Raw genomic sequence first — 11,820 nt, 5'->3', positions numbered from 1 at the left:
TTCTTCCCGAAGAACTGCACCCATCATTGCACTGGAAGTGAACTTTTTGAGCAAAAGAGGGGAAAATGGATAGGAAGATCATTTGACTATTAACAAGATGAAATATTAATAGCAATTTTAATGCAGAACAGAAGAACAGCAGGTTGCAAAAAAAAAAAAAGTTGAATGTTTTAATGCATTTTGAATCATAATGAGGAATAACATATTACATCTAAAAACAAATTAGCAGAATAATAAAAAGTGGTTCCACATAACTTATAAATTCTTTTTTTTTTTTTTTCTAAAAAGATGGTTTTCACAGATTTAGGCAACAAATAAAATGTTTCACTCCAGATTTGATTGTAAAGTATACACACAACTTGTGAAAACTGATGTGCATTGCTTGAAAGACATAAAAGCTTGATTTTGCCCAGTGATCAATTTCCTGTGAAATTCTGCACAATACTGAAACTGCAACTTTCCTCCATTTTATGAAATGTTGGACATTGTTCAATGCTGAAAAACTCTCTCTAGAACATTCAAAGCCATGAGATGTTTTCCACGTGTTTAGCCAGGGCAGTAGTATTCGCTACTACTGCTCAAGGGTGATGTGTTTCAAGGGGAATGGCAGCCTGGGGTTAATCCTCAGGATATAGGATATATCCTCAGTACAGGATATAAAATAAAGCTAAGGGATAGTTCAGTATTTAGCTGATTGAGTATTAGCCTGCTCATAAGAACGTGGCTCTAGCACCTTGTCTGGTTGATTCTTTCTAATTTTTCAAAAGTAGAAGTGTGTAATCATCCTGTTCCTGGTGCCAGAGGAGTGTCCCTCTGGTGATATAAAAAGTTTGCAGCAATGATTAAACTGCATAGAATCCAGTGGTCCTGTGTTACATATGTATATTAGAGAAGCCTAAGCTGTCAATTTAGTTCAGCAGGACCAAAACCGTGACTTTCCCCACCTCATGTAATTAAAGGTTAGTCATTGCTCAAGATGCTACACAGGCCATGCTGGAGAAACCATTTCTACTGGCTGGAAAGAAGTCTCTCTCTTTGCTAAGCAGCATCAACCTGCCTAAAGCTCTCTCCATCACCAACTGAAAGAAGAAGTGAGCCTTTTTTCTTAAAGAATAAAACCTGCAAGCCAACATCAAATGGCCTTACCCAAGAGTTAAAAACCCAGAAAAAAAAAAAAAGTGAAAACAAACTTTGACACCATCCTTTAACCTTTGTTATCAAAAGGCTTAAAACTCTGCAGCTGCTTTCCTCAACCTCACTCGTTTTGGTGTTTTAAGATTTCTTCAATACAATTCTGCATATATCTTGTACCTCAAAAAAAAAAAAAAAAAAAAAAAGCTATGACAACCCATACTATAAAGACACTAGACTACTCCATTAAATACCTTGGGTTTCTTCAATATTATGCACTCAAAAACCATTTCCAGGACCCCAGCTTCCCTGTAACTACTCAGTGATGCATTCACCATCCCCTTCCATTGCACTCTAATGCCTTTACATGTTAGGTAACAGGCAAACCAGCAAACACATCAGCCTTAATGTCATTATGAACAGTGCTGTACGGGACACAAGCACAGCTACAGCTTCATGTAATCCTAAGAAGGTGATAAAAAGTTTCAACTACTTTCCTTACAGCAACCCAATATACTCTGATTCCCACCGTCAGAGTGCTTTCCCTCACCCTTCATCTTATAGTGTGATATGTCAGACAGATAGGGGCAGTATCTCGCTCCAGCTAAGAAGTGTCTGTCTGAAGCAGCCTTCCTGTTCTTTTGAAGATGTCAGCCGACACTTGCATTTACTTACATAATCAGCAGCCGTGGCGTAACACCACATTGCCAGTGCAAAAGAGGCTGAGCACAGTGAGGAGCAAAACCAGAGTAAGATCATTTGGGAGAAAGAAGGGAGACCTGTGTTAATTATCCCCCTTGGAACAGGATAGGGACTGCAGCAGCCCTCGCCACAGCTGAGAACACAAAGGTGACAGATGATGTTTGCTTATCATATTGCTCCATTAGCCTTAAGTGTTAATTATCTTAAGGATCACATTTAGTATGATTGTCTTTCCTCTCATGTCAGAGATAGTTCTTCAGCCAGAGACCAAAAGTGCTTTTTTCTAAGCTACAGAGAGATTCAATGCATCTTGACCAACATTCACTTTTGAGGTAGTACTAATTTATTTTGTATTGCTGGCTCAAAAAAAAAAAAAAAAAAAAATCCGGGCAGTGAGCACATTTAAAAACATGCTCACTGTAGGTATAAGAAAAAAAAAAAAAGAAAGAAAGAAAAAGAAAAGAAAAAAAAAAACTATTTCCTTTCTGGGCAGATCACCAAAAAGAAGCAATCCTTACAAAGGTCAGCTCACATTCACTGGTAAAGTCAAACTTTCATACATGGTTTATAACAATAGCTATAAACTAAAGTGCTTCAAAATTTGCTTGACTAGATTTCAGTGATTAGAACCATAATATTCTGGATTTTTGCTAGTGTGAAATGCCATGAGATTTTTAGAATCACTTTATATAAGAAGGGCAGAATGACCGTTTTTCTTTTTCAAAAGAAAAAGTACAAAAAGCATTCAGAATAAACCTTGCAGCCTATGCTCACTACAAGTAGTTTGTATTTTCCTTCTCAAATCTACTATTTCTCCAGTAACTGGACTAAAAAATGGAGTTGAAGTTGCACTATACTGCAGCACTAAAAAAAAAAAAAAAAACTATTCCAATCAGATGCAAACAGGAAAACGTTTACAATCATATACCTAGTGAAATTCACACTTCATTTCAAACTTTTAGCCCTGCAGATTCTTTTTAACCCAAGGCAGATATGTAGACTCATGGAAAAACGTAACAGACTGCTATACATTCTCTACACTTACTACATAAATTTCACATTTATGTCACAAATGTAATGCCCTACTGTTTATCTATCAAACGCTAAATAACTTATGAACATTTATGTGCTCTATGCAATAGTGAACATATTGACCAGTGGATGCCAAAATATAAAAGTTCATACACGAGACGAACTAATTTTAAAAAAATCACATTTTCTGTACAATTCATGCAAACTGTGCACAACGTGGTAACAAGAACAACATTTGCTGAAGTCTCCATGTAAGGAAGAGCTTTTAGAGAAATAGCAGACCAGTATTCGGAGAAGTCTGCAGGAGTGTAGAAGTCCATGGCAACATAAAATGCAAAAATTCTTCCAGCATTTCATTTTTCTTGTAACAAAGCGGGGATGTTGATGTTCCAGCCAATAGCTTGACGATCAAATCCACATGTGAAGAGGTTACAGATTGGGTGGTCCTCACTCCACGCTGAGCAGCATACCATTCTTCTGTGGCCCTGCAACAGTTCAAGACGTATCAGTACTGCTTACAACAAATTTGAAAGCCTCTGTTGTCAACATAAAGTCAAAATAGAAACTTGTTCATGCTCTAATTTTTTTTTTGTTTGTTTTTGAGGTTCCTATTATATTATAGCCACTTTCATCTGTAAGGTAAAATCTTTATGACATTGAGACTGCTTAATACCAGCACTGGGTCCATAAAGACAGAAGCCTACAAACAGGTGAATCAAAACTTTTGATGTTTTCACAGTATGTTTGCTATCTAATTGCCACTTTATTTACAAAAGCAAACTGAATTTTGATTTTGAAACTTTTACTTATAAAAGCAATCTTAAAATAAGGAACTACTTGCTGGCAACTGATTTCTTATGAACCTCCAAGGTTTACTGTTGATTTTTTTTTGTCTGTCATGTTTATAATTCAGAAAGGATAACAGTACAGCAGGAGGAATGTCATACTGAGGAAAAGCAATGCCTTATCTATTGTTCAAGTCCAATAGTAAGAAAAATACCTCAAGGAGGATTCTGATAAACATTCAAGTACAAAAAATATCCATGATTTCTGTAGTGTCGACCAGAATGTAAATATTAAGGAAAAATACAGAAAAGAAGAAAAGTCACAATATCAAGACTTAAAAATAGGTAAGCACTAAACAGCTCTTAAAATCCTTTCCTCAATTCTGTCAACAGGTGTTGTATCCACATACGTGTTTGGTTTCCACAAAGCTGTGAGTGATACAGGACAGTCAGAAACCCTGCCTTTCAGATGGTTAAGCATACTACTTCTTATAAAATACTTGAAATGTGCTGGAAAACTAAGGTCTTTAAAAAAGGTATTGTAAAAGGTCCCTTTGAGTGACATAATCCAATTAATTTCACTTAGTCTAATTTGCTACAATAGCAGTGCTTGCCGTGCCAAATAGCACCACAAATGAATAAACTTGGTGGCTACAGAAAGGATGGTTGAGTAGTTGGTATCAAATAACAAGAATTTCTTTGCATAAGCATGGGAGAAAAAATGATTTTCACTAAATCATATAAAGTGAGTTCTTAAAACTGTGTCCCATTTTTTCCTTTTATATTTATTTACAAAACAAATTCATCACACATTATTTGAAAAAAGCCTGAAACCTCAAAATCTCAAATCGAACTTTTCTGATGAGACTCACAGCAAGATGTTAAAACACTTTTAAAATGCTCTTAAACATTTTTATCCATTTAATAGAGAAGGCAGACATTAGGGTAACTTTCACAAGAGGAAAAATTATGATGAAATCCAGTTGAAACATCATTTCCAATTCCAAAATATGATTTTACTTATTTGCACTTCGGTCATTTTCAACAGTGTATTTATATAGACAAGTGTCTTTCAGCATTTCTTCAGCTTTTACACTACAGATATCAAACCCTATTTTTAACCTTGTATGAAAGAGAAGAACAGACATACTTTAAGGCTATAAAAAAATTCAGTTACCTGTCTATTACTGCGAGGGAGCCGTGCTAATCGCACCCCTGACATGTCAAATAACCTAACCTGTCGGTTGTCATGCGGAAGCGCGATGATTCTTTGGCCAACACACACGTTAATCCTGCACATAAGAGACAAAAGTAGGTTATGCATAAAATAATCAGCCTGACAAACAAAACTTGATGATATAAATTTAAGCTCACAAGAAGTGATATAGCTGAATTTTTCCTGGTTAGTATTCAAAAGTGGAAAAAAATAAAGTATTAAATCATTAAGATGACTTTTATTGTACCAGATGCTCTAACAGGTTTAACTTCTGCATCCCATATAAAAATCTCAGAAAATCAATACAATATATTTATTGAAAATGAATGTTGACTAAATCTGTATTTTGGAAAACCACTTCAGAACGCGTTCAAAAACTCATAAATCTCTCTGCACAGCTTTAATTATAGTGACTAAAACTAAATCTCTGTTCAGTGAATTAAGAAAATAGTAACTTGGAGATCTGCTTACCTATTGACTGCTGAATCTGTACGGATGGTTGCAATAGGAGACCTCATGTTTTTCAAATCCCAAACTTTTACAGTACGGTCATCACTGCCAGAAACAACATTGTCTCCCACGGTAAAAACTGCAGATGTCACAGTGCTGAACAAACAGGAGTAAAAATGAAAAAAGATCAAGCTCTGAATTTTGTATTTAAACTAGCTGCTGATTTAGAGTTCTACTTCCCGCTCCTATGTTTCCATTAAAAGATACAGCTTGCCTTCGCCCCTGCCCAAACCAAAATAACCTGAAATACAGACCTTGATGGGGGTATCTCAGAATAAAGCAATCTTAAGAGAGGTTGTTTCATTTAAGGTCTAAAGGCCTTGACTGGCCAACATGCTATGAAAAGAAGCCCAACAGTGCAGAGTCAATTTGGAGGCACCACTCGTACTCCATTTATCCTAATAGGACTGGGCACGTTTACCTCATGAAGCTTTAATTCACTTTTCAATTTCTATGTCAACGTTCACTACGCTGAACAACAGACACCCAAAACTGAATCAGTAGTATACAATCAAATTCTTTCTCTCAAGTGTCTTAAGACCACTAACCCAAGTTGTTTTTATTTTCCATTCAAAAACTTCTGCAGAAATACCTCAGGCATTTGTTATTCACACTGCAGACACAGAGGAGATCCAAAATACCCAACTTGAGATGTAACTAATGCTATTGTGTGCACACACCTAAACATGTTACTACGTACACAGAGCTTCCAGAACAACTCTACTAGCAGCGACTACATCAGCCTAACAATTTCCAATTCTGATTTCAATTCCTATTCAACAATAGCTGAAGTCTGAGAGTCAGGTAAGAAAAATGGAGAGCAGTAATATGAAGAAGCATGACGAGCCAACTCTTCAAATTCGACCTATTATGGCTTCAAATGCACAAGTTCAACCAGAGAAGGACTCTCAAGAATATTTATACCAACTGGAAGCACAAAATATTACTTTCAGAAAATGTTTTTATTTTATATATATTTAGGTATCTATTAAATATATATTTATATTATTAAATATTACTCACATAAACTATTTTATTTTAGAATTTTCTCTTATTTACATCTTTTACCTATTATTTCATATTGTACCATACCAGTAGTACTCAGTATTTAAATGAAAATAGTAGTACAATTTGAATTCTTAACCTAAAACCAGTTATTTTCTGCTCACAGAGTATACTAAGAAAGCATACAATCTCTCCCTAAAATCATTAGGAAAGGCTTCTCAACTCTGTTTCTGCAGATTTGATTTAATGACCTATCTTGTAACTTGGGTCATGCACATCAATTTCTTAGAATTTAGTAATTTTAATTTAAGTTGTCAGTTGTTACTGTCACTTTGGTTGTTCTGCAGAAATTTGAATTCATGTCCTACCCAAGCTGCTGATTGAGATTAGCACTAGCCAGGTCACAATGGACCAGTTTATGCAAGCCTCTTAATTTAAATTGACACCAAATTAAGTTTTAATTAGGATGAAGGTCCACTTTATTCATGACACCAAGTTTCCTAATGCATTATTAGAGTGCAGCTAAGCTATCAGGGAGATGATTATAATAACAGGCCTTTGCCTAATCTTCTAGACTCATGAACCAAAAGTCAAGAAGTTAAAAGATACACGAAGGCCACAAACGAGGAGTCTTTCAATAAGCACCTTCACATTTGGGAAGAAAATTCATCCACACGATCAAGTTACTGCAGACATACAGTTGGTATGCTCTTAGCACAGAACTTGCCTTCCACCTGCCTGACCTCCACACGACTTACTAATTCCTGCATTTCCTTCCCCACATTCTTGAACGCAAGCTGCAAAATACCTCACAGTAAAACGTTTCAGACTTCCACAGCACTCCGTATCGGTGTAACGCATTTGAAATACTGTTTAGCAGTTAAAATTGACTATTAAATCTGTACACTTTGCATAAGCATTGCAAGACCACCTTGTACATGACAGCATAAGGAATTCAAGCTGTAGAAAGACTCCAAGTGAGTGAAAAGGCAGCATTTTAGTATTCTGCTACCAACACACAGATATGATCTGTTTTCCCATCATACATTTTGTTCCAATTATCGTCGTAATATGTTCCCAAACTGTCTTTAAATAACCCTCCAATTTTGGATGCTTTTTTTCACAACTTTAAACAGTTTTCCAGCTTCTTTGATCTCGTATTGGCTCTCCTTTATCACTTATCACTGTCAAACAGTTAAGTCTTTTTGACCACATAAAGTCTCTCTTTCTTAGATTTATCATCTTTCAAATGAAAACATTCAAAGCTTTTGCCATGCAAACAGAACGCCAGCTCTAGGTTCGCTCAGCTCTTTCTGCTCCTGTCAAAAGAAAAAGATTTTCAAAATAAACCAAAATCCTTTTCTGCACTACTTTCAGTTTGACAATTCATTCAGATATTACTGGGCACATCAGGAAGAAGCCTGTAAAATAGAAGTGCAACGGAGTTCTCCTGTAGCTCTCTGTGATGACTGGGTAAAGGGTAGAAAGGCAAAAGGAAAGCTGCCATGCTGTTTTCCATGATGTCCTTAAAGGCATTTACTAGTCTTCATCCTCTGGCTCCCATCCCAAAGCTTCACTGGAAGGCACTGCAGACTGAGATATGCACTATTTACAAGCACACGTGACTACAATAGCCTTTTTCATAAGGAGCTCTGAATTCAAAGGCTAGATATAAAAGCACTTTTTATTGCAAAAAGGCAACATTGAGAAAACCCACTTCCTGAGAAGCAAGCTAAGCAAAGTCTGTGTGGGAAGAAAGAAGTTGGCAGAGCAGCCAACATCCCAATAACCTTTCAGAAGTATTGCCTCCCTAATCCCACCCACATCACAAAAATAAAAGGCTGCTTTCTGCATTTTCATGGGGCTGCTTTTACTTTCCATCAATACCAGTCTTCAATTCATTCTAACCCAACTGAAATTGTGGTTAACGTCCCCTTGGCAAAATTAATAAAAAGTGTCAACAAAAGATCATCAAACCCCGTGTTAATGGAATGCTAGAAGACATTAGGTTTTTAATAACTCAAAAAGATGACAGGTATTATAGGACATTTAAAAAAAAAAACTGGCAAGGAAGCAGCAGTCTTATGACACTTCAAACCACGGGTCCCACAGGGAGTTTGGTGTGCTACGACCATTCTCCAGAAAAGCTTCAGCCCCCGCCAAACCCCAGCAAAACTCATTTATCTTGTCGTAGGGAGCAGCCGAGCGTGTACTTCCAGCTGACAGCGTGGCACTTCCTCACCACACACCGCTGCCTGGCCTCGAACATTCTGCTCCCTCCGTGGGTCTCAATCAACAGAAATACTGTAGTGCTAGCACTCCTCATTAGGCCGAACAGCTGTCTCCCCAGTCACACTGAGACACAGAACTGTTTTGCATAACAATCTGCTGAAATTTCACACACAGGGAAAAAAAAAATGATGTGGAAAATGTTGGACCATGAAATGCTGATGCAGAACACTTACTGGCAATGCACCAAAGAAGAAAGTTAACACTGCTGTTTCCATTTTGATTTGCAACCTATGCTGGGGTTTGCTGTTGAGTACTTGGAGAGGACTTGTTTTCCTGGCAGTGGGAAGGCAGCTACTAAAAAGCACTAACCCGCATGTGGGCCAAGGTTCTGGAGAAAATGAGCTGAAAGAGAGCTTTTGGATAAACACAGTCAACGTACAGCAAATCATAGTTAACAAAATGAGAGCGTTCCAACTCACGTTTCATATTGCAAGTGGTAAAATTTAGGAATGAAACCTAAAGAAAGAGGTATTTGGGGCAGCCTTTCCTGTACACGGGAGTCTACCTTCTGTTTGGGGAACTAAGCATATCCTCACACAGAACACCCCACAGCCTGTGGGGAAGCTTGGACCTGGATTTAAAGCCTCCATTTATGGAGGACAGTCTGCCCTGGACATAGGAGTACCACGTAAGGAGCACCCCAATACCTCCACATCTGACCGCGCACTCAGGTTTTAGAAGTGCTAAGGAACTTAAGTCCAAGAGCAGCTACACACACAACTCCCCAAGTCTATTTCTGCGTTTATCTCCAAATATCAGCAGAGCTTCTTCCTCCCACCTGAGAAGTGCTAAAAACAAACCATGAAAGAATTAACACAGAAACGGTGGGAATTCAGAGACAACTTCACACCAAAAAGTCATCTCTAGCACTTAAATCAACAATGCCTTTCAAAGATACACGTTCCATGACATTCAGAGAAAACACCTCGTGTCTCTTCTTCTCTGTCTTAACAAAACGATACAGGATTGAAAACCAATTGCTAGCTTTTATGAGAATTACTCAATGGCAAGTTAGCAAATTAGTTAAGGTGCAGATGTCTTTAAAATCAATTCCATTACCTTTATGATGGATAAAAAAGGTTCATTTATCCCTGCAGTCTTGCTGCATGCGTTAGGTAAGCTTTAAAACAACAAAACACTATGAAGTGTTTTCCATTGAATAGGATATAAAGAAAAGGCCTTTGGCTACGCTTTTTGTGGGTCATTTGAAAAAAAAATCATAGTACATTTTAGAGCATGCATTCACAAATAGAATTAAGATTCTCTCCATCTACTGTAGTAAAGCTGAGAGCATTCACAAACAGCTAAATAGATTTATTGCCCTCAGCTTTTTTTTTTTTTTTTTTTTTTTGAAGTGGCTGACAAAATCTCCAATGGCTAACATCAAGTACAGTCAAACTCTGTATGTTATATACTCCATTCCCCCAAATAAAACATATGATGGATTTTTTAATTATTATTATTATTATTAAGGAGCTACAGGGTTTTTAATTTCAAAGTTACTCTTCCAGCTTAAAGAGACGTAGAGGAAACTGCTTTGTAATTAATAAATATAAAAAAGTAAACAAGAAGATTAGTCAGTGACAAATTAAAAATCAAAAAGAAAACAAAATTATCAAAGAATATTATCTTTCAAACTGCTTTTTCATCACTTCAACTCCATGATGGTGCAGTAACTCTCTTTATTTGTCAAAATGTTCAAATACTGACATACATTCAGCTAGCATTTATGGAATGACTCATTTGCCAGAATTTCAAAAGTGATTGCAGTACATCTCTTTATTTCCGAGTGCGTACTACTGGTTGTATAGCAGAGAACTTGCTAGGATAAGGTCAGTTACTTGGAACTGTTAGTATTATATCCTACAGCAAAACCTCCTTGTAACTGATTTTCTCTGTAACACTATGTACGTTCCTTTTACAGGAAGAAAGGATTAAACTTCAAGTCTTGACTATTCTCTCAAAATAAAGATGACAAAAAATATTTCAAAAACAGAAATTGTCATTAAAAAAAAATAGAATCTGATATCAGCTCCATAGCATCACATTTTAATGCCTTCCCTCTTAGTCTGACGATACAATGTTTACACGAAAAAAGCTAAGTTGAATACTACTGATTATTGGGGCTTACAAACCCAGTCACATTACCTTTTTACACACATGGTAGTGATACCCTAAATAAAACTAATTTTTTGGAGGAGACAGAACAAGATAGATACAGTAAGAAAAGAATCATCAAGTTAATCAGTCAGGCTTGGGCAGAAAAACAACAGATTTCACAGACAAGTTTTGCACTTCCTACAGAAGCTGAGTTGAGAGACCCACACACAGGGAATGCCAAAGGCACTCCTTGATTAGGAACAGTAGATAAACAAAAGACAGAGTAAAGCATCACTGATGGCATTAATAGCTGAGGAAAGACCAGGAGTATCTCAAGAACACCCAGTGCTTGAAACTGGTTGAGTTTCACTGACAGCATCCAACAAGGTATTCCCCCTTCACCCACATCACCTTGGCTTTCAAAGGCGAACAAGACACATAGCAGGTATGAGAATTAAATCTTGCAGAATAAAGGATCTGGGAAAGCCTGCTGACCTTGGCAAACTTGAGTGTCCATGAAACTAAAACAATTATTAGTCTCTTAATACAGGATGCCATTTTGACATTAATTCCACACTCATTAAATGTCAGAATTCAACCCAGCATCCTAATCAGCCACTAATCAAGTATTTTTACGTTTTTTAATTCAGCAGAAATAGGAGTTAGAAGATGAAAAGTTGAAGAAGTGAAGGAAGTTTGCACTTCCTTCATTTCACAGCGCTCACAAAGCACAACTCACCGTCAGCTGTATATTCAGAGATATACAGCCAGCAGGGGTGCTGGAGCTTTCCACACATCTCCTATAGCCACACAATTGGAATGAAAGTCGAAGGCATATGCAGTAGTCTGGAAATGCTACAAGGCACCCCATTCTGCTCTTCAGCAGCAATAACACAAGATCCACTTTGAGCAATTTTTGTCTGAGTTTGCCCACAAAGACATAAGACCAACAACTAGCACATTCTTCACATTGATGTAATGGCTCAAACTAGCAATGAAGATTTGAGTCTGAGAACTCAAATTTTGCAATTTTTTCAGCCTAGGTCA

At 37.0% G+C, this 11,820-nt stretch overlaps 1 protein-coding gene across 1 annotated transcript in view; it reads right to left on the bottom strand.

Moving 5' to 3' along the window:
• Positions 1-306: 306 nt before the first annotated feature.
• Positions 307-11,820, bottom strand: part of WDR37 (WD repeat domain 37) — a 40,339-nt gene continuing 28,825 nt past the window's right edge. Inside the window, exons 12-14 of the mRNA XM_084282317.1 lie at positions 5,338-5,472; positions 4,828-4,942; positions 307-3,350 (exon numbers count right to left, since the gene is read on the bottom strand). Of these exons, the coding sequence (XP_084138443.1) occupies positions 3,219-3,350; positions 4,828-4,942; positions 5,338-5,472 (382 nt within the window). The 3' untranslated portion in view covers positions 307-3,218. The remainder of the gene's footprint in view (positions 3,351-4,827; positions 4,943-5,337; positions 5,473-11,820) is intronic.

The sequence above is a fragment of the Netta rufina genome (genome assembly GCF_964035555.1).
Source record: "Netta rufina genome assembly, chromosome: 2".
In the NCBI taxonomy this organism is placed as follows: domain Eukaryota; kingdom Metazoa; phylum Chordata; class Aves; order Anseriformes; family Anatidae; genus Netta; species Netta rufina.
This window is presented reverse-complemented; position numbering and strand designations above follow the sequence as displayed.